Genomic DNA, 24,749 nt, shown 5'->3' on the forward strand with positions numbered 1-24,749 from the left:
ATGGCTCTCGCAGAAGGCGAAGGCCATGAATATCAAGTGGAAGACAACATTGCCGAACATGGTCTTAAGTAAGTAAGTCTATGTAGTAAGGATTTAACATAATATTGTTTCCTATATATTGATCATGTTCCTTTAATTAATACCCTGTATTTAAGCTAAACCTCTGCAGGATGTTAAACTACGGGGTAAACGTAGGGTATTAAATGTTCGTCACATACTTATACATACAAATTTTAGAGTACAATGATACATATCTCATTAGCAATTTCACACATTCAAAGTATCTGTTTCATAATAATTATTTTATTTGTTTTCTGGCGTTATATTAATTTATTTTTAAATTAAAGTTCATATTTTATTATCTTGGCGAAGCTACCAAAACAAATTTCGATAAATAATTTTCCAATTAAATTTCAACACCTATAAAACAAGTAGTTAATTATCGACATACAACGAATTAGGTAGCACTTTGCCATCTATTACCAGTTTTAATTTCAGAATTCTTCCAACGGTGGCCGACCAACCAACAAAACAGTTATTTCGTGTTGTCTTTTTGGACATTTAAAATTAATGTGTAACTAATAAATTAAGTTTTAGCGAGATAATGCTAATCCCCAATATATCATTTGTATTGTCAAAACAGTCATTTCGAATATTTTGTTTTTATGTTTTGAAAGCTTCAAATATATCTGTCTAGGTCCAATATTTTGTTGAGGATTATTGAAACACATTTGTTTACGGAAGTATTAATAAGTGTCATAACATAAATTAGTTAAATTGATATGACACAATATGAATATTTAGGCACACCTATTTTCAATATTCATATTGATGTTTTGAATGGCCTAAAATTGTGTCAGATGTCGTAAATCTTATGTTGAGTCAGTTGTGACGTAAATAGGAATATTAAGTATAGTACACATCATTTCAAGTTTAACATTTGATACGTACTCGTATTGTATTATTGTCCATTTAAATTAAATTATAAACAATTTACAGGTCGCATTTACAATCCGAACCGGATGAAATTTGGCGCAGGTTATTTGGTCCAATGATGAACATTATGTACAAAATCGGTTCAGATTTAAATATTGTTCCTATATATATTTAATGGAATTGAATATTTGTCCGATTGAGACAACATTTTGCACAGCGCACAGTGTCACGATCGCGTTCAAAACCACATAACACGGAGGACAATTTTTGATTAGAATTGATAGAAAACTCTCCAATTAGAATATATATGAAATTTTATATTAAAGTAGTTTTGTCTCTGCAAAGGTTCAAATCTGATAATTCTTTCCAAACTGATTTTATAACCTTATTTTCGAAACATCGTTATATTTTTCTGATGTTCAAATATTTGAATATTTAAAAACAAACGGTCATTATAAAAGTGTTTATTTTGGTTGCTGTGGATGTTAAATCTGATGTGCTAGGATCTGCTGTTGTTTGTAAGTATATAACGATTATATGGTGTTTACAGTTGTCCACACATGTAGTAGGGCAGACTGGGGCACCTTCGGCACTTTTTGTTTAGAGCTCTTTATCTCAGTACTTATACAACAGATATAAAAACTTTATGGCTGGTTATTGTCCTCTGATACTTAATTATAAAAACTAGTACCATAAACAATTAATAAATTAGTATTAGTTAAACATTTTTAAAGTTTTGTAAAAAAAGTCAAATTCGCCGAATGTGCCCCTACCCGGGGTACGTTCGATGGGACACATTCGGCGCCATAGTCATAGCCTGATAATTATCGACGCTATAAATCTGGTTGAAATTCAGATCCACACACATCACCAGAAATTGATTTTTTCTATCGCATTTTCGTCAATATTATTATTTATTATTTAATAAAAATTAACAACACATTTTACAAAGCCATTTGAGTTACAAAAATCTATAGTATACGTGCTGTAAGCCATATTAAAACCAGTAAGGAAAGTAGTAAAGTCGGACTAGGCTGACTAAATGATACCCTTCACCACTTTGGGTATATTCTGCATATGTATCCTAAAAGACGTCGCCAGTTGGAAGGAACATTGACATGAAATCGGACGAACTTAAATATGTGATCTTTATATCTAAACCGACAAACATCAATTCTGTCATTCTGCAACATATGCTAAATTTTGTAAATCAATTTAAAGCAATATACGCTATTTGGTATGCTGCACTGTTTAAAATTTAATCTCAATCAGACACCCATTGATTATTTGGTGTACAATTAACATGAATAAGTCGAAATTATATATGGAAGCTATCTTATATCTATGTTTGAACAGATTTCAAGGAAACTTGTCATAGATAAATTTATATTAATTTCAGTACGTTGTGTCTATCGACCTAGATATGGGTCTTTAGTGACCATTTACTTAAAATCGGACGAAAATATATATAGGAGGTGTATGTAAATCTAAACCGATTTTCACAAAACTTTTCACACATCATTCTAGACTTAATTCAGTACGCTATACCAAAATGGAAAGCCATAAAATCGGACGAAAATATCTAAATCTGAACCAATTTTCACGAAACTTTGCACCCATTATTCTAGACTTAATTTAGTGCGCTATGCCAAAATTCGTGCAAATCAAAAGATTTGCGGGGACTTTGGTGCACCATTTACCTAAAATCGAGGAAATATATATATATGGGAGCTATATCTAAATCTGAACCGAATTTCACGAAACTTAGCACACGTCATTCTAGACTTAATTCAGTACGCTGTGCAAAAATTCGTGCAAATCGAATGATTTTCAGGGAGTTTGGTGTCCTATTTACCTAAAATTGGACGAAAATATATATGGGAGTTATATCTAAATCTGAACCGATTTTCTCCAATGTCAATAGGGTTCGTCCTTGGGCCACATAAGTAACTTGTGCCAAATTTCATCCATGTATATTCTCAAAAGGAACCATGGGTCTATCTCGATTCCTTTTGCCTTTTACAAACATATGCACAAAGACATAATACCCGTTTAAAATCTGTAATATCTGTGCTTAATATATTAATATATACAGTGGCTCCATCGAATAATCGGACAAGTGGTTGTCAGGTATAATAACGCTATACATTTCAAAAAAAATGTCTAAATGTGTAATTTTTTCGCTTTTATTTACACATTACTTACTTATATTTCTGAACAATACAAAAAACAACAACTTTCCTAGTGATAACAGTAAATTTCGTCAGAAAAACAAAATTAACTCAATTTATTGTGTTCAACGCAAAATCGGACAAAGCAAAGTATCAATGTTTAAAGTCCCGTTATTATGCAAATATTAACTTCAAATCGGTATTTTGTTTGTCATATTCATTCGTAAATTGCATTTAGACCAAGAAAGTGGTAATACTAAATAAAAATAAATGTAAATGGCTCCAAAAGGGAAACAATCCAGTGTGGAAATAAGGCAATTAATATATAAATTGAGTTATGAAGATAAAACAGTAAGAGAAATTGCCGAATTGGTAGGAATGAGTAAATCTACTGTCCACGACATTATAAAGAGGTTCCGTGATGAGTTCCGATTGACCAATAAAAGCAGAGAAGGTCAAGGGAAGATATTAAATGAGCGAGAAGAGCGTTCGATATTAAAAGAAATAAAACAATATTCATTTTAAACCGCAAAAGAACTTAAAATAAATTTAAAAACTCGCACTGGAAAAGATGTGTGCCTAAATACTATTCGCAATACATTGCATAAATATAATTATTATGGGAGAGTTGCAAGAAAAAAGCCATTTATTAGCCTTAAAAATAAAAACTGTAGTATAAAATATGCCAAGGAGTTTTTACTAAAACCAGACGATTATTGGAAGCAGGTAATTTGATGATAGATCATCTTAAAATAAATTTCTATTGATAGTTTTCATTATATTAAGGTTCTGTTTACTGACGAAAGCAAGTTTAATTTGCACGGATCAGATGGGAAGATGTATGTGTGGCGTAAGCCAAATGCTGACTATAATAATGAGAATACCAAACAACATTTTAAAACAAAATGTAAAGCAAAGTGCAGACAAATTGGGTATCGCGAACAACTTTGCCTTTTATCAAGACAACGATACCAAGCACACATCAGGTGTAGCAAAGCTTTGGTTGATCCATAACTGCCCCAAACATATACAAACACCTGCACAGAGCCCAGACCTTAACGTAATTGAGCATCTTTGGGAAGAATTAGCTAGGAGAGTGTATGAAAAAAAATTTAACTCCTTAGTACAGCTTAAGGAGGCTTTACTGGAATCGTGGAACTCCATAGAGCCGGAGGTATGTCAGAATTTGGTCAAATCAATACCGAAGCGTTTACAGGCCGTTCTGGACAACAAAGAATATGCAACTAAATATTAGTTTCTCGATTTTTTGCATTTTTTACCATTGATACTTTGCTTTGTCCGATTTTGCGTTGAACACAATAAATTGAATTAATTTTGTTTTTCTGGCGAAATTTACTGTTATCACTAGGAAAGTTGTTGTTTTTTGTATTGTTCAGAAATATAAGTAAGTAATGTGTAAATAAAAGCGAAAAAACTACACATTTAGACAATTTTTTTGAAATGTAAAGCGTTATTATATCTGACAACCACTTGTCCGATTATTCGATGGAGCCACTGTATATATATATAATATTCTATAGAACATGCAAGATATTTATACAATGATTAAAAATTGGAGCTATTTAAGATCCTACAAACTTCATATTAATTTTCTATATTCCCTCCACCATAGTATGGAGGGTATATTAATTTTGTCATTCCGTTTGTATCTCATCGAAATATTCATGTCCGACCCTATAAAATATATATTCTTAATCAGGGTAAAATTCTAAGACGATATAGCCATGTCCGTCCGTCCTTCTGTCCGTCTGTTTTAACTTCTGAAGAAATTGAGATAGGGTGCTAAAATTTTACATAGGGTTGTCTTCTGTCTGCAGGCAGGTCAAGTTCGAAGATGGTCTTTATCGGTCCACGTTTAGGCATACCTCTTGAGCGCGTTTTTCAACTGAATTCGCTGAAATTTGGTACATTAAGTTCTTATAGAGTAGCAAATCTCTCAACTAAAAATTATAAATATGGGTCCATATTTTCGGATAGCCCCTATATAAGGGTACCCCTAATTTTGCGGTATTTTGAGGGGTTTGATGGCATTTTTAGCCCGAATTCGCTGAAATTCGTTACTCTGAATTCTTATTGGGTAGCAAATCTCCATACTAAAAATTATAAATATAGGTCCATTTTTCGGGTAGCCCCTATATAAGGGTACCCCCAATTTTCGGTATTTTAGGGTTCTTGAGCGCTGAAATTTGGTACATGGGGTTCTTATTGGGTACCAAATTTCCCCACTAAAAATTATAAATATAGGCCCACTTTTTCTGGTAGCCCCCATATAAAGGTACCTCCCAATTTCCAGTTTTTTGGGGGGTTTTGACCGGATTTTTTCACCGAATTGGCTGTAATTTAGTAATTTCGGTTTTTATTGGGTAGCAAATCTCTCCAGAAAAAATTATAAATATAGGTCAATTTTTTCGGGTAGCCCCCATATAAGGGTACCCCCAATTTTCGATATTTTGAGGTTCTTGAGCGCGTTTTTGAACCGAATTCGCTGAAATTTAGTATTTTGTAGTCGTATATGGTAACAAATCTCCCCACCAAAAATTAATAATATTCACCCCTTTTTAGGGGTAGTCCCCATATAACCCCCTTTTTTATATTAAAATAGTTATCTGATTTATTCCGTGTGTTGCGTTACGGGGAATAGTCAATTTTTACCCTACAAAGACTATTTAGCCATATGTTGTAAGTATTCCGCCTTCTAAAGATATTGTGATAAAAAACTCAAATTTAGGCACCTCCTGAAGGAAAGAATTGAGATAAACAATTAAAATATTGGGTTCACAATTGGCAAATACCGATCATAATCCCCAAATATTCACTACCAATATTGTTCCCCTTTTAGCCATACCCTCATATAACTTTGTAATCTAAATTACAGTAGTTTGAGGATTTTATACTCTACCATGCGTTATCAGTATCAGTCCACTTTTTGGATTTTACAGATTTTAGGAAAAATCCCCATTAAAAATTGATGAAGTTTGTATTTGGTGTACATAATGAACTACATAAATCGGTTTGTAGAATTATCGGTATATGCCCACTTTTTGGTATGTTCCCTATATTTTCATTGCATGTATCTGTCAGTATAACTATGGTGGAGGGTATCCAAGTTCGGCCCGGCCGAACTTAACGCTTTTTCACTTGTTTATATTAAAATAGTTATCGAATTTATTTCGCGTTGGGTTTAGTATTAAGACTCTGTTGCAATCGTTTCACCTGCGGAGGATATCGAGATAAAAAACTAGATAATGAACTATATATGAACTATAACCCGCATTTAGGCCTAGTCCCTCTGTGAGAGGAACCAGATGGAGCGGACTGATATTCCCCATCTTCGAACATGAATTAAGTTTGGAAGAAATAATAAGATGGGTAAAGTTTGGATGAAAACAAATTTGGTCCAAAGAAACATGGAGTCTAGAACCAATTTTTCGATGAGGCTCATTTTCACCGTGTCATTAGCCATAAGGCTGAGAGTATAATTATCCATTAAAAATTTCTGAAATTTGTATCAGGGTATACATATTCGGTTTTTAGAAATGTCGGTATGAGTCCACTTTTTGGTATTTTCCCTATATTTTCATTTCAAGTACCTATCAGTATATCTATGGTGGAGGGTATCCAAATTTCGGCCGGGACGAACTTAACGCTTAAGGGGACGAACTTAACGCTTTTTCACTTGTTCTATTGTTATTTCGATATTCTGAAGGTTTAAGCCACATTTTCCATATATATATATATATATATATATATACTAGCGGGCCCGGCAAACGTTGTCTTACATAGCAATATTGATGATGTATAATTCACATAACGATAGCCCAATAGTAAGTTAGCTTTTTCTACCCTCCACGATTTGAGATAGTGCTCTGAAATTTGCACATACATTGCTACTACTCCTAGGTTCACTATTTAGGTTAGCCATATAACCGTACCTCGCAATATGAGAAGTTTTGACGATTTTTCAACAGAATGGGTTGTAATTGAGCAGAAAATATCCGTACCACATATTATCAATATTTACACATATTTCGGAGTACCGCTCATATAACGATAGCAATAAACATTCCATATTTTGAAGATCTTGGGCACGGTTTACAACAGAATATCTGTACTTGAAATTATCAATATTGGCAAGTGTCCAGGTAATTCCTTAATTTTCGGTGTTTGGCTGTAATTTTATATATTGGATGGTCATTGAGTAGAAAATGTTCCTTAAAAATTTGTGCAAGCTTCGGAAAAGCCTCCATATAATTGCACTCCACATTTTTGGGGATTTGGGCACGTTTTTCAACCTAATCAGCTGTAATTGGTTGTTTTATTTGGTAGCATGAATCCTACTTAAAATTGTCAATAAATTGTCAATCCTACTTAAAATTGTCAATATTGGCAAGTATCCAGGTAATTCCTTAATTTTCGGTGTTTGGCTGTAATTTTATATATTGGATGGTCATTGAGTAGAAAATGTTCCTTAAAAATTTGTGCAAGCTTCGGAAAAGCCTCCATATAATTGCACTCCACATTTTTGGGGATTTGGGCACGTTTTTCAACCTAATCAGCCGTAATTGGTTGTTTTATTTGGTAGCATGAATCCTACTTAAAATTGTCAATATTGGTCCACTCCTCTGTATTTTGGGGGTTTGGTCACGTGTTTCAACCAATTTGGCTGTAATTTTATATTTTAAATGATCAGTGAGTTCAAAATCTCCTTACAAAGAATTATCAATATTGATCCAAGTTTCCGGGGAGCACCCATATAATGGCATAACGGATCGCAGAACATCATCCCAGAAGTTATGCACTATATCTAAAGGTTCTTACTCCCGTTTTCCAACCTGAGTGTTATCGGTAGTTGGCATGTTCAATACGAATAGGTAACATCGGACGGAGGTTTTGGTACAACCATCAAATTAGATATTATGCTATTTTTCTAATATTGCTGTTTTTTTTTTTTTGTCGGTTGTTCTCTTTACAACAGAACTTAATGATAGAATTTTGCAAAGAAAATATCTCGTATATTAGTTTTCTCTGTGATACACATTTTTTGTATGGGATATATGCGACGTGTTCTGTTTATAAGTCCAAAGATATTGAAAAACGATTTGGCATATAACCACCTGATTTTATATTTCCCGTTGCATATCAACATTTCATTTACTTTAAGGAACAACATGTTCATATTATTATTTTCAAACAAATTAATCAAGGCATGGATCTTAGAATCCGAATACCCTGTATGGCCACGAACTCGATTCAGAATGTCTTCTGATTTTCCATCCTTGCATTAGTCCTAAAATGTACCTGAATTCTATGGAAAACGTGTACATACAATGATCGCGCGTACATTCAATAACATACTTCTCAATTATTTTTTGTATTCCCCCAAAAAATGTTTCAATACAATGTCAATCGAATTTGAAAAAAATACATACATATGTATGTACATATTTTGAAATTTCAATGAATGACAAATGTTGGCTTAAAGGAATGATACGCTACAAATTTTCGCCCAAAATACCTCAAAATAACAACTACGACGTGGTGCTATCAATATAGCTCGATACTAAATTCGCGGAAATGCAAATATGCTTCAAAATATTTTTTTGCAAATTTTTCGCGATTTTCAAAATTTTTTCACCTTTTAAACCTTCCCTTAAGATACACGAACACTTCAAGACTAAATTAAGAAAAATCCGTTCAGCCGTTTTCGAGTTTTAGCGAGACTAACGAACAGCAATTAATTTTTATGTATATAGATAGAAGATATACATACATATGTATATAATATGGATTCATGTCTTTTATAGCTTTCAAATAATGGCTCCAATACATTTTCAGTATTTCGAAGGATTTTAAATTCATTGAGGGTTTATGAAGGCTGGCATTCATATTTGCAGAAAATTATCATTTTGGTATAGCACCTATTTTTGGTATTTTGTAGTTATAGTCGCATTTTCCAATCAAAATGGTTATAATTTGACATTCCGTGTTTGCAACAGTGTAGTCCCACTCAACTTTCGGTCCTTTTAATGTTTTAGCCACATTTTCCCAAGATATTTGAAATTCTATGTTCTTGAAGGGCGAACACATCTTTACAGAAGATTTTCGATATCCATCATTTTACATGCCTCCCATATAAAGAAGGACTGCATCCATTGCGGTATTTTGCAGCTGTTAACCACAAGGTGACTGTAATTTGACATTTCGGATTCCATGTGAAAGTTTTCAAAAAAGGTCCAATGTTTTGAATGGCTCCCATACAAATTTCTGGTAGTGTGAAGTTCCTAGCTCAGTTTCATTTCATCCTCTGAATATAAACCGATCGTTACCCGACGGATGGATCGACAGTCTAGATTCGGCTTGTCGACATATGACGAATGGTACCCAAAATGTGAATCTAGAACCAATATTTCGCCGCTTTAAAAACTTTTGGGTCCACACAAAACTATAATAGCCTGACAACATAGTTGTGTGAGGTACAAAAAATAAATGAAATCAAAAAAAAAAATATATATATATATATATATATATATATATATATATATTTTCTCAATATATCTAACGTCAAATTTCATTTGAGCACCGAACTGACAAAATGGTTTCCTACGAAAAATATTTCTAAAAAATAATTAAACATTTCCCACAAAAAAAATATATTTTTCTCATACCCGGATGCAAAGTATATTTGCCGTTATTTATTCATTCTACTGAGAACCATTGTGATCCATTCTAATTGTTTTGTTTTTTCTTTAATTATTTATCTTTATTAGGAGAGATAATCCAACAAAAAATGTGGTAGTCACTTGCTAATGGCTAGCAATTAGTTTTTATCAAATTTATTTTTCCTTATATTATTTTTATAAAAAAATATGATAAATACGAAATATTCCACGAGTTTGGTATAACGGCAAAAACAAAACCCCAAAATGAAACAATCCCGTTTTTCAACATTTTTACCCACATAAATTAAAAATATTGTCTTGCAGTCATGATAAGAATATTTGTTTTTTAGTTATTACCAGTTAATGTTTCTATCTTTTTGTCTCATCTTTTGCAAAAAAATAATAAAATAACAATGCCATTAAATGGGATATTTTGCTTTATACAATCAGATACATAAAAAATATGAAAAATGTTTATGTTAATCGAAATCCAGCGGTAAATTTAAATGTTGTTCTTATTTTTAGTATTCAAAAAAAATTCAAGGTGAAATATTATTAACAGCACATACATTTTTAGTTTAATTAAAATCATTCGTCCTTGCCAAAAATAAAAATTGAATTTCAGATTAAAGGGCAATATACTTATTTTTTGTTTTATTTTAATGGATAATTAAAAATGTTGTTGTCATTGGGTATCACAAAAAATTTTATGGGGCTGTGAATAACTGCAGGACTGAGGATTTTTTAAGATATTTTAGCAAATTTTATTGACATCAATTTGGTATTGAATTTAATAGGGTTAATACGACCTTTTTAATTTATATATTTTTTGTTTAGGTTGACATAAAATGTGATACAGTGATACGGATCACGGCCTTCTGTCCAATGTCAATCTGCGTAAACTCATTGATTTCTCTGCTTATATCGTCCGACACTTTTGACTCATTTCTGAAACTTCGAATTCGATGTTGGTGCTTGTGGTATTTTAAATCTAACTTATTTATTTGAAAATCTTTAATCATGCACCTCATCTCTTCGATTTTTTTTATATTCTTCCAATAACTTTGAAAATAAATATAATAAAATATAATTTTTATTATACTTATTTTCAAAATAAATATTTTCCTCTCTTTTTTAAACTAACAAAAATATAGAGTTTTGTTATTCTTGTCCGTTCTTCCAAATTAAAAAAGAAACAAACACTGAACAAATCAGCGTAAAAATCGTCATCAAATTTGAATCTTTTGTATTATTCAAATTAGTTTATTAATGTTGTTAATATATACAAATAGTTTCATCGGGTTATTTTCATAAAATCTGCACATATTATCGTATTATACAATTTGTTCACTTTCTTTTCATTCTTATTTATGATTTGTTTATAAATGTTTATATACATCCGTTCCTTTTTGCAGAACCATTTTCATGGAGTCAAATAAACTAAAAAACAGAAAATATAAATTTGGAAGACTAAAATAAATTATTTGTACGTATCCGCCCACAATTTCCAGATGACATATCTCTATTTTCAATCAATCTATTCTATTCTTGACCTTGACAACTATGTTTGGAGCCACATTAAATATCTGTTCCAACAAATTTCATCTATGAATACATATTATATGAAAGTTGAAAGTCAACTTGCTATTTGGGAAAAATTTTAGAATTCATAATAAATCAAATTACCAAAAGAATTTTTGTCGAAGATTTTGTCCATCCTACTAGGTGTCAATACAATTTTAAAGATAAATTATTATGTAAACCAGTGAGCGGAGCAGTATAGTCGGACGGGGCCGACCATATGATACCTTACACAACTACCACGAAAATCAAACTTTCTGCGGTTCTATATTCTGAGCCGGGGCAATATTTCGAGATATTTGCACCCTTTTTACCGATTATAGATCAACAACTTCACTTTCTAACTCTGGCATATTTTCCATTTTTTTTTTTTCTTGAAGTGAATTTTTACGCCGTAAAATAAAAAAATGTCACTTTAGGTTTTGGTTGATTTGACCCTCGGAATATTGACAGATCATCATCTAAAGCTTCGGAAAAGCCTCCATATAATTGCACTCCACATTTTTGGGGATTTGGGCACGTTTTTCAACCTAATCAGCTGTAATTGGTTGTTTTATTTGGTAGCATGAATCCTACTTAAAATTGTCAATAAATTGTCAATCCTACTTAAAATTGTCAATATTGGCAAGTATCCAGGTAATTCCTTAATTTTCGGTGTTTGGCTGTAATTTTATATATTGGATGGTCATTGAGTAGAAAATGTTCCTTAAAAATTTGTGCAAGCTTCGGAAAAGCCTCCATATAATTGCACTCCACATTTTTGGGGATTTGGGCACGTTTTTCAACCTAATCAGCTGTAATTGGTTGTTTTATTTGGTAGCATGAATCCTACTTAAAATTGTCAATATTGGTCCACTCCTCTGTATTTTGGGGGTTTGGTCACGTGTTTCAACCAATTTGGCTGTAATTTTATATTTTAAATGATCAGTGAGTTCAAAATCTCCTTACAAAGAATTATCAATATTGATCCAAGTTTCCGGGAAGATTTTGTCCATCCTACTAGGTGTCAATACAATTTTAAAGATAAATTATTATGTAAACCAGTGAGCGGAGCAGTATAGTCGGACGGGGCCGACCATATGATACCTTACACAACTACCACGAAAATCAAACTTTCTGCGGTTCTATATTCTGAGCCGGGGCAATATTTCGAGATATTTGCACCCTTTTTACCGATTATAGATCAACAACTTCACTTTCTAACTCTGGCATATTTTCCATTTTTTTTTCTTGAAGTGAATTTTTACGCCGTAAAATAAAAAAATGTCACTTTAGGTTTTGGTTGATTTGACCCTCGGAATATTGACAGATCATCATCTAAACAGCCGCTCTAAGTATTTGCTCACATCACCTTCACCTTGTAGAATATGCGATGTTCTGCATATAATAGTTGCCTCAAGAGCGACTAGACAATCTGACAAAATTAAAGTTTTCGGTTCATTGCACCCCCTGAATGAAATCTCACCGAAAACTATAGGCGTTGACCATAATCGGAAGTTCATGTACAATTTCAAAGCTATCAGCGCGACATTTCCGTCCTCTAATGGAGTAATATAATATTATGCACATAGTCACCTTTACCTAACTAGTATTACTTCCACATCAGAGTACATACAGCCATATAATTGGTATCAATTTGAAGGTCAACAACTCCTCTTGGATATAGTATCAACTTCTCGGGAATATGTCCTTCAGGACCAAGTATATACACCCCAGAATAAACATTTTGTAATTTTTCACATAAAAGTCAGGGTCCATTTGACCCTCTAAATAATGACCGATCTTTATCAAAACAGGCATGCTTATTCTTAAGCCCGATCCCCTTCTCCATGTAAAATTTCACGAAGTTCGGACCATAACTGCGGCCTCTGGAGCGACCAGAAAAACCGACAAAAATTTAGTATTTGGTCCATTTCATCCCCTAAATATTAACCGATCTTTATCAAAAATAATAGGGGTCTTCATTGGACCGAACCCAACCTACATGCAATTTCGTGAAGATTGGTCCATAACTGTGGCCTGTATCGTGTTTACAAATTATAATGGACAGACGGACGGACGGACACACATGTCTAGATCGACTCAACTGGTCGAGTTATGATGATCGGTATACTTAAAGGTGGGTCTAGGACCAATATTTCGCTGCGTTACAAACTTTTGGGGCTGCACAAAGCTATAATACCCTGACAACGTAGTTGTGTAGGGTATAAAAAGATAAATTTTCAATAGTCAAACAATTCTATAAAATATTATGTCCACTTATGATTTACATTGTTATTTGTGGATTTCGTGATGAAGCGTCCTGTCGATAAGAACCAACTTAGACATTTGGCCATGATATACAGCGGACTTTTTGGAAGAGGCTGATGGTAGAATATAGAAATTTGTTAGCATTTCTATATATGGATCAAATATAATACAATGTTAATTTTTTTACTGTGGCAGTGGTAACAACATAGATCCATTGTAACTTAAGAGAATATTAATAATTTAATTTAATAATTTATTATCGAATTATGATTTAATTTGGCACAATGGATGGTCTATATAATTTTCTTCGAGGTATATTACCTGTTGAGAACCCAAAATGTCGTTATGTGAAAGATATTTCAAAACATTGACCTATATACACTATTTTCAATATCAAACCTCCCAAATGGCAAGCAGGAGCGAGTATATGTGTGTACATTGGATACATTTACATTTCGGACGGGGCCGACTATATGATACACTTTTGGTATATTCAACAGATGAACCCTAACCGACGTCACATCTTTAAAGGAGCAGTAAAATGAAATTGGATCCATAAACATGTCATTCTGCAACCGATACTAAATTTTTCATTTGGTCAGATATAGAAGCTATATCTGAATCTGAACCGATTTTCAGGAAACTTAACACACATCATTCTAGACCTAATTCATTACGCTGTGCCAAATTTCGTGCAAATCGAAAGATATATAGAAACTTTGGTGCACCATTTACATAACATCGGACGAAAATATATATGGGAGCTTTATCTAAATCTGAACCGATTTTCATGAATCTTAACACACATCATTCTAGGCTTTATTCAGTTCGCTATTCCAAATTTCGTGCAAATCGAAAGATATATAGAGACTTTGGTGCACCATTTACATTAATCGGACCTAAATATATATGGGAGCTATATCTAAATCTGGGCCGATTTTCGCGAAACTTAGCACATATCATTCTAGACTTAATTCAGTACGCTGTGCCAAATTTCGTGAAAATTGAAGGATATATAGGGACTTCGGTGTCCCATTTACCTTATATCGGATGAAAATATATATAGGAGCTATATCTAAATCTGGGCCAATTTTGTCGAAACTTGGCACGCATCATTCTGCACCTAATTCAGTACTCTGTGCCGAATTTCGTGCAAATCGAAAGATATAGAGGTTCTTTGGTGCCCCTTTTACCTTAAATCGGACGAAAATATATATGGGAGCTATATCTAAATCGGAACCGATTTTTCCCAATTTCAATAGGGTTCGTCCTTGGGCCAAATAAGTTACTTCTGCCAAATTTCATCCAAATCGGACCATAAATGCGACCTGTACTTTGTTTACAATTTAACATCTACAGACTGACGGTTAATATTATTTTTATACCCTACACAACTATGTTGTCAGAGTATTATAGCTTTGTGCAGCCCCAAGAATTTGTAAGGTCGCGGAATATTGGTCCTAGACCCAGCTTTAGGTATACCGATCGTCATATCTCCACTAGCTGAGTCGATCTAGACATGTGTGTCCGTCTGTCCGTCTGTCCATTATAATTTGTAAACACGATACAGGCCAGAGTTATGGACCAATCTTCACAATTTTGCATGTTGGATGGGTTCTAGGCAATGAAGATCCTTATTGTTTTTGGAAAAGATCGGTTAATATTTAGGGGATGAAGTGGACAAAAAACTTTATTTTTGTCGGTTTTTCTGGTCGCTCCAGAGGCCGCAATTAAGAACCAAACACCGCGAATTTTTGCATGGAGAAGGGGATCGGGCCAAAGAATAAGCATGCCTGTTTTGATAAAGATCGGTCAATATTTAGCGGGTCAAATGGACCTTAACTTTTGTGTGAAAAATGACAAAATTTGTATTCTATAGCGTATATATTTACCACTGAAGGACATATACCCGAGAAGTTGATAGTATATCCAAGAGGAGTGGTTGATCTTTAAATATATACCAATTATATTGTCGTAGGTACTCGGATGTGGGAGTTACACATAAATATTTACAGATGCTTACGTATTCATATATTATTTAGTAAGCTATTACCACACTGGAGGGCGGAAATATAGCGCTGATCGCTTTGAAATGTTCCATGACGTTCCAGTTATGGTCAAGGACAACCCCTAAAATGTTAGGTGATGATCAGATAATCATTTTTCGGATGAAGTGGACCGAAAACTTAACTATTTGTACTTTTCGAATCAAAATCCGAACATCACAACACAACCCATGGTGAAGGGAATCCGGACAAGTAATTAGAGGGGCTGTACTGTTTATTAGTAACATTGGCTGAGCTATAGCCAGTCAAAAGTGTGCAAATATCGCGAAATATTGCCCAATCTCAGAATATAGAACCACAGAAGCTAGATTTTCATGGAAGTTGTGTAGGGTATCGTATGGTCGGCCCCGTCCGACTATACTGCTCCGCTCACTGGTTTCTTTTTTAGAAATTTAAGAGTTAACATTTTTAATTTGGATTGTTTTGTTAATTACAAAATACATAATAAAATACAACCAACATTATTTACTTTGAATTTTTACTCTTATTTATATGACGTAAAAAGTGTCCAAAGTTCAAACATGTACTCGCTTCTGCACGCCACTGTATATGAAAAATCAATTCTCCTCCTTATATTTTTTTAGCCGTAACGAGGACAAAATTAACAAAATGCTACGATCGACGAATTGAAGTCGAATCAATTAAAGAATAATTTTTACAATAATTTCAGTGAGCAAGTTTTTGAAAATTAAAACAGTAAGGAAAGTAGCAAAATCGGACAGGGCCGACTGAATGATACCCCTCACCACTTCGGGTATATTCAACATTTTTGAACATTGACATGAAATTGGACCAAATTAATAATGTGATCTTTATATATATATATATATATGCTGCAGCATAGCACATAATACTCTTTGGTGTACCATATATATTTACAATATATGGGAGCTATATTTAAATCTAAACCGATTTAAACAACACTTTTGTGTCTTTTAAACCGTTTTCTCTAATTTCAGCCAAGTAAGTAGACTATACTAAATTTCATCTCATTCAGATCAGATATGCGACCTGTACTTGGTTTACAATTTACCATAGAGGAAAGGATCCAAGGGTCTATCTCGTTTCTTTTTGCCTGTTACAAACATATACACAAAGACAAAGAAATGTATTTAAATCCTTCAAAATTACAAATATCTGGAAAGCTGATATTGAAAAGGTTTCCCACACAAATAGTACCAAATTACAACCAATTCGATTGGAATTATGGACACAATCCGCATATATCAAAAAGTTAGAAGTGCCGTTATACTCCAGATTATGCTGTCTACAAAACAAAACACAATTTGGAAATCTCATTTCTACTTGTTCTTTGAGGGCTGTGACAATGCTGTAACTTTTCTAGCTGTACTAAATTCCTGACACAGTCACCATGTTCAAGAGATAACAATTCAAAGACAATTCCGTTAAAAACGTGTCCAAAATCCTCAAAATGCCGAATATTAGGGGAACCGTTATATGGGGGCTACCCTGAAAATTCGGTCAATATTAATACTTTTGGTACGGATGTGTGATATACAATGAGAACCCAAAATAACAACGTACAGCCAATTCGTATGAAAAACGTGTCCAATATTCTCAAACTGAGGACCGATATATTCCATTTGCAATACCAAACATCGTAGGAGTTCTAGCAATGTCTGTGCAAAATTTCAGAGCTGTATCTTAAATATTCCGATCTCTATTGTGATTTCAATATATGGACAGACGGACACGCATAAATCAACATAGAATTTTATTCTGCTCAGGAATATGTATACTTTGTGGGGTTTCCTGTGGATATTACGAAGTGTTGCAAACGGAATGACAAATTCAATATAGCCTCACCCTTATGGTGGAGGGTATACAAACTATCAATATTGGCCCATGATTTATGGTAGTTCCGTATAACCCCTTAATTCGGTATTTTTCGCCACGGGCGAACATAACGAGGTTTTTAATTGTTTTAATTCGTTGTATTCATAAATCATCGATATCAATGGTGAGATTCAGGCAGGCTATATTAATGGTTCCAACAAAAAATCGTCCTTTAGGAGTAATGGACACGAGGTCAAAGCACCTTTTGTGCTGATCAGTTTTCCAACATAATAGGTTGTAATATGGGCCAACATAGTTAGATTCGATTAGTTTATTTTTATATTATTCTTTTATATTTGGTCAATTTTTCCATTCTAAGGCTCTGTAAATTGGCATACCGGGTTTTTGGCGAGTGAAAACATATTTGCACTGAATTTTCAATTTAATATAGCTCATTTTATGCTTCATTTCTCAGTTTACATTTGATATGGATATATGTCGACATTCTGGTGTATAGAGTATAGAGGATAAATAACTATTGACAGAACTTTTTTAAAAGAGGTCTATCACATTTTCGGTTCTTAGTAAATACCGTCGATAATTTCTCCGAAAATTATTAGGAGAATTATTTTTTTTTTATTGATATTCTTTAGAATTTTGAACGTAATACATTTGTGATTTATTGTATTCCACATAATTATATTATCGTTATGTCATTCTACAATTTGCTATCCGGTCATTCGATATGAGATGCCCCATATTTAATATTTATTGAATATTGATTTTTTGCCGTTTATGGCTGTGTTAAAATTCACACTCTATTTGTAGAACACAGAGAGGGAGAAATAGAATCGAAGAGACGCCAGAAGAAACTATCATTGATGCTGGGAGAAGAAGATTCTCTTTATAATTCCCATAAACAAAACTAATACCCTGACAAATGACTGAATGATTTCGATTCGCATTCTCGCATAAAATCATTAATGAAACTCTCTACCACCAGTAAATCTTCGAAAACAAGCAAGTTCAGACAGTTTATTTTTTCATTCTATAAAATTGAAATTTCTGTTTACGGTTCAGGAATTTTTATTTGGTCATTGTTTTTGTATTTTGTTTTTCTTGTAGTTTGTTTTAGTTAATAACAATTTTAGTATAAAAGCTCGTTTGGCTGACTAAAATCGTATCATTCGTGCATTTGACTCGATTCGATTAATTTAAATATTTATCTTCTGTGGTTTTGGTATTTAATCCTCTTCGCTGTTCCGAACCAAATCTAAAAGAAAATGAAACTCATATTTGTTGTGTTCGGTTTAATGGTGGCCGGTATTGTATCTGCCAAGGATGTCGAAGTGATTTCAAACGAAGCCATTGTGGAACATGATGGCAAATATCATTACCATTAAGCATTATAAAAAAAAAAAAAAAAATAAAAAAATTCCCTAAATAAAAAAATGAAATATAAATTTAAATAATATAGTGGAACATAAATCAACAAGAACAAAAATGCCAAATAAATTACACCCACCAACTCTTAAAGTGCTAAAAGCATGAAAGTTAACAAAATACTCTTATCCATAAATGAAAAAAAAACAATGCTGTGATGATGATCAGATCCTCTTAATATTATATTAACAAAAACTTAAAATAGAAAACTTGCGGTCACATAAATAAAAAATATGGCGAATATTTGCAATATAAAATAATAATATCAATAATCAGGAAGTCGAATTTATTTTGGAAATTCCAAAAAAAAAACACGAAGTGAAAATTTATGTGAAAATATGACAGAATATTTTTGGCAAAAAAATATGAACACTATGTGCTAATTGTGTTTTTCTGAGAAATAAAAATACGTATATATATCAAGGTCAATTTGTAAATCTATAGTAGTGAAAGCATTGATAATGGTATTTTTGGTAATAATGAACCTATTTTTATGCAGGAGGTGCGCCTACCGATTTTAAATTGAAGTAAACGGTGAAGTAAAAATATCTAAAATCCGTTTAAATCATATGACTGGACGAACTTTAATATATAATATATTAGGGAATCATATACAAATTTTAAAACAAACCTGCAAAATATCGTACCCATTGCACTGTCGTTGTGTTTTTCGTTCGGGAGGGCCGAATCTTTTACACCCTCCACCATGAGCTGGGCATTTGAAGTACCTGTAATCGTTAGGTATCTTTATACATACCGTGGTCTGTACCATGGTAATTTGTTGGTAGGAATATTTGACACACTATTAGAACGTAATTACAGCCAATTCGCATTAAAAACGGGCTCAAAATCCTCAATATACAATTAAAATGGGGGCTAGCGTAAAAAATGTTTCAATATTGATAAATTTTTGTAGAAAGGTTTGTTACAGTATTTGAATCCAAATTAAATAAAAAATATGGTACAACTCCCCAAAATATCGGAGCTGCTTTAAAGTGGATGAATATTGATAACTATACCCTTCACCACACTGTGGTATAGGGTGTTATGTTTGTAACAGGCAAAAGGAATCGAGATAGACCCACGGTTCCTTTTGATAATATGCATAGAATAACTTTCTGAGTCGATTTATGCAAGTCCGTCAGTACAAAGTAAAGGTCGATATTATGATCCGAGTTGGATGAAATTTGGTACAGGTCACTTATTTGGCCTAAGGAGAAAATCGGTTAAGATTTAGATAAATTTCGCATATATGTATATATATATATTCGTCCGATTTAATGTAAATGGTGCACCAAACATCCAATATTTGTCCAATTGAGACAAAATTTTGTACAGCGTACTGAATTGTTGATCTCGTTTCTTATTTAGATATAGCTCCCATATTTATTTTCGTCCGATTTTATGTGAAAGGTGCACCAAACTCTTAATCATTGTCCGATTGAGACCAAAACTTTGGACAGCATTTCGAAATTGGGGCAGGTTGTCGCACGTGAATTGTTGCTGAAATCGGTTCAGATTTAGATATATCTCCCATATGTAAAAAATGGTGTACCAAACTGCCAATCTTTGTCCGATTGAGACAAAATTTTGCACTTTGTAATGAATTAGGTCCTGATTCATGTATGTAAATTTTTTTGAATCGGTTAAGATTTAAATATACGATAATTGAACCACTCTATATTTTCGTCTGAGTTCATACAAGTTTTGCACCAAATAATAGGCTTTTTTCAGATCGAGATAAATTTTGGACTGCGCACTGTACTGTAACGTACCAAATGATTGTACAAATACGTCCCATACGTCAAATATCTCCCATATATATTGCTCGATTTTTTACAAATTGTACAAGTCTTCCGATTGAAGTGCATTTTTTATATGTTTAGAAATGGTATGTGTATGAGTTGTTCTAAATTAGTTCAATTATCTATGTAGTTTACACATTTAATTTCGTCCGATTTCAATTCAATGGTCCTCCAAAAATGCAATGAGCAACTCTTGTATGTACCCAAAGTGGTGAAGGGTATCATATCCTTACTGGTTTTTGATAGGAAGACGTGCCACATAATGAAAACACATAATACTGACTTACAGCCAATTCGGTTTAAAAACGTACCAAATATCCCAAAAAATTCCGAATTTGTGGAAGTACCGTTGTATTAGTCGGTTATTTTGAATGTGCTTTAAGTCCATTTTAAATTCCAATACAAATCTTGTTTTTATTTGGTTGTTTGTGATCGTATATTACATTTTTTATTAAAGATTTATTAAAATTACCTCGTCAGAGTTGCATATGTTTTGACCCAGCTAATATCGTGTTATCCATTTTAGCAACAAATTTTACAGCAAAATACCAAAAATGTCAGGGTAAATTTACAAAATGTATTATTTTTAAACTTTAAATAAACAGATTACTACATAAAGTCAATTTCAGTTGCATATTTTTTGACCACAACTGTATAAGCAATTTCAGTCAAAGGGGATACGATGATTTGACACATACATTCAAATACAGTATGGAAGAGCATGTGTTGTGCTTGAATCTATCTAACCAATCTCCATTTCCTAGTTTAATGTATTTTTGTATGGGTTCCACGGCTCTACGTTATTTATGGTGTTGGGTCAAAATATTCTGCATTTGATCCTGAAGCATCTGTTTATAACTTTGCTTGTAACTTTTGCGTGGTGGTGTCAGAAACAAGCCAGGTTTTACAGCCGTATTGAATGTATACATGCTTCGAATATTTGAAACTTATGTATATATGTGAGCTGCTGCATTCAACTTGCAGTCGTCAGAATGCTTTTATTATCATCTTGTTGTTACAGTGGTTTCTAGCTAGCAGAATCTATCAACGTATTCAATTGCTAGGCCTTCTAGCATAATGTTTACATACTGATGTTGTCAATTTTCACGGCCTTAGTTTTCTTCATACTAATGAAATGTCCAACATTGCGAGCGAGTCTCTAGAAGTTTTCTAATTATAACTGCATGTTGGGTGAGAGAGAAGACAGATATCATCCGCATAATAAAGTTTTTCGAGTTCTGCATCGGATTATTTTTTGGCGTATTCCCTTTTTGCTGAACACTACTCATATGGTTTAGAAAGCTTTCTCGAAATGGATGAATAGTAAATACAGAGGTCTGCTCATTATTTTATGACAGATATTTTTGTGATAAAAACTAGTTTGTACTTCTCAAACCATCCATTCGATATTTGCCGAATATTTCCACAGAGGTGGCTATAATTTGTAAAATTCGGGCTTTTAGAAGCTGTCATACATTTAAACAAAATATTTTCTAAATATAGCCTTTGAAGTGACTGTAATTTGGCACCCTGTGTCTCATTTTGGATTTTTTGAAGGTTTCAGTCGCAGTTTCCTATTAAAGTGGCTGGAATTAGGTATTTCAGGTTTTTAAGGGTGAAGACCATTTTCGCAGATCAATTACGAATCAATTTCAAGCCTCGACACAGCCCCATATATAGAATCGGTGACTGTAATATAGGATTCCGGGACACGTATATATTCAGGAAATGTTCATATAGGTCCATGGACACAATATTCCCAGGAGCCGCCATGATCTTGGTGACCAGTTGATATAGCTTAAACAAGATATTCCTCGAGTGGAACCGTCTTGTTGAAAGCACATATTCTCCAAGTCGTGTTCTTCAATAGCACGCAAACTGCTTTATAGTCATATGATAATAAAGCTCCGAATTGACGATGACAGTCTTTTCATGGTCGTTTTGGAAGAAGTAAGGTCTAATCAAACCATCTGACCAAAGTAGCTTTCTGAGTGTAATGACCTCTCTTCAATTAGTCGAGGATTCTCAAAACCCCATATACGACAATTTTGTTTATTAAAACACCCACCGAGTGAGAAATGTGCTTCATCGTTGAAAAAAAAAGGTTGTTCGACATGTGGGTATGGAAAAATCGTGATTTTTGTAATTGTGACGTCAATGTCAGACTTTAAACTGAATACTTTTGAAATGATGAAATCGATAAACCTTTATATATATGTTCTATCTGATCTCGAAGTAATAAATAATACAAATATCTTTCATAAATGTTTTGCTTATTTACGTAAAACATTCAGCACCATTCTACTAATTTATTTTATTTTAGTCTCTTTTATATGTATAACAAGTTCAATGTTATTGTGTTATTTTCAGTATGCACTAGAACTGAAACCATATAAAATTAATTTATCTTTTATATAAGAATATATTTTAAATATTTTCTGATCAGACCATTAACACAAACTAGATAATCCAGCAAAATCTTGTTCTAAAGTAAAATTTTAAATTTATATAAAATGTTTTCTTAATTGGCATTAACTAATAACGTCATTAACAATTCTACTAATACGCTAACAAGCGAAACATTTTGTATCGAATTAGTGCTATATTTTCTCACCTCAACTCTTCTCTTCCTTCTCTATTTTTTTGCAGTTACGAATTGGGAGATGGCTCGAAAGCAACTCAAGATGGCATCTTGAAACATGTCGATGACAATCATGAAGGTGAGGCCATTCAGGGAAGATTTGCCTTCATTTCCGATGATGGCGAAGAATATTCCATTTCATATACCGCCGATGAGAATGGCTATCGTCCAGTTGGTGCTCATTTGCCCACACCACCACCAATTCCAGAATCAGTATTGAAGACATTGAAATATTTGGAAGAACATCCCTACAACCCAGATAAAGAACAAAAGAGATATCGTTAAATGCCGGATACACCCTCACATCAAACCCACCATGTATTTTTAGGCAATAACAAAAAAAAGAACAAAACCAACAAAAATGTGATCTAAAGCGTTATACGACATAATAGTATTGTTGTTCGAGCGAACAGAAAGAAAACAAAACGGTGAAAATCATACAACCATACATACCAATGCACATAATATACTCCATATATACTTACTTACATATCTAAACACATCTATAGAAATATTCGACTGATAATAAACAAAAAAATAAAAATTATTGAAACATTTAAAATGTATTCTTAATTATTCGTCATTTGGTCGTTTGGCTAAGCGGAGCTGACTAGTGGGTTGATCGCTAAGACAAAAGAAATTCATATCGATGTTATGCTTTTATGCAAGACTAACCAAGTCAAGCCGATGGAATGAAGAAGAACTTCATCCAATAATGAAATGACCAAAGTTTATTAACCTGCCGGTAGTTTTTTTTTTTTTTTTTTTTTGCTTTTTGCTCAATAGACCATATCGTTAACTCTTCATTAGTGGTGATATTTGAAAATTTGTTTCATGCCGCCATTAATTCATTTGTTGTTGTTGTTACTGTACTGTCTGAATGTCCACATTATTTTCGTTGGCATTTGAATGAATTTGTTATTCGTGTCATAATTTGATATCATTCGCTATATTAAGTTATTATTATTTCACTTTTTTCATTCACCGTTATTTGTTCTACAGAAAACCAAAACAAATAAATTGAAATAATTAATCGAAAAAATAAATCGAAATGGTATTTAGCTGATCAAAGTCGACTTAGTAATACGTTATTAAATACATATTTGACAATTTTTGGTAGGAATATTTAAAGCCCTAAAACACAAGTGAAAAAAGCGTTTAATTCGACCGTGTCGAACCATACGTATACACCACCATACGTATACACCTAAGTCTGTTTTTACACGGTTTTGATATAACACGGTTTGAAAATTGAATATTTTAAATTTTTTACACGATTTTATTCCATTTAGCACGATTTGAAATTTTATGTACTTAAATTTTTTGTCAAATTTAATTTTTGCGACGTATGTTCATATCACAAAACAGTATTTATGAAA

The 24,749-nt window shown here is 32.9% G+C and overlaps 1 protein-coding gene across 1 annotated transcript; it reads left to right on the forward strand.

The window, feature by feature from the left end:
- On the forward strand, window positions 1–23,655 carry LOC133323284 (endocuticle structural glycoprotein SgAbd-3-like). The gene is made up of 2 exons (XM_061532227.1): window positions 1–68; window positions 23,379–23,655. The coding sequence occupies exons 1-2, from the start codon at window positions 1–3 to the stop codon at window positions 23,653–23,655; spliced, it is 345 nt and encodes a 114-aa protein (XP_061388211.1).
- The last annotated feature ends 1,094 nt before the right edge of the window (window positions 23,656–24,749 follow it).

Source organism: Musca vetustissima, unplaced genomic scaffold (genome assembly GCF_032173495.1).
Source record: "Musca vetustissima isolate MV318-11 ecotype Yass unplaced genomic scaffold, APGP_CSIRO_Mvet_v1 utg2546, whole genome shotgun sequence".
In the NCBI taxonomy this organism is placed as follows: Eukaryota; Metazoa; Arthropoda; class Insecta; order Diptera; family Muscidae; genus Musca; species Musca vetustissima.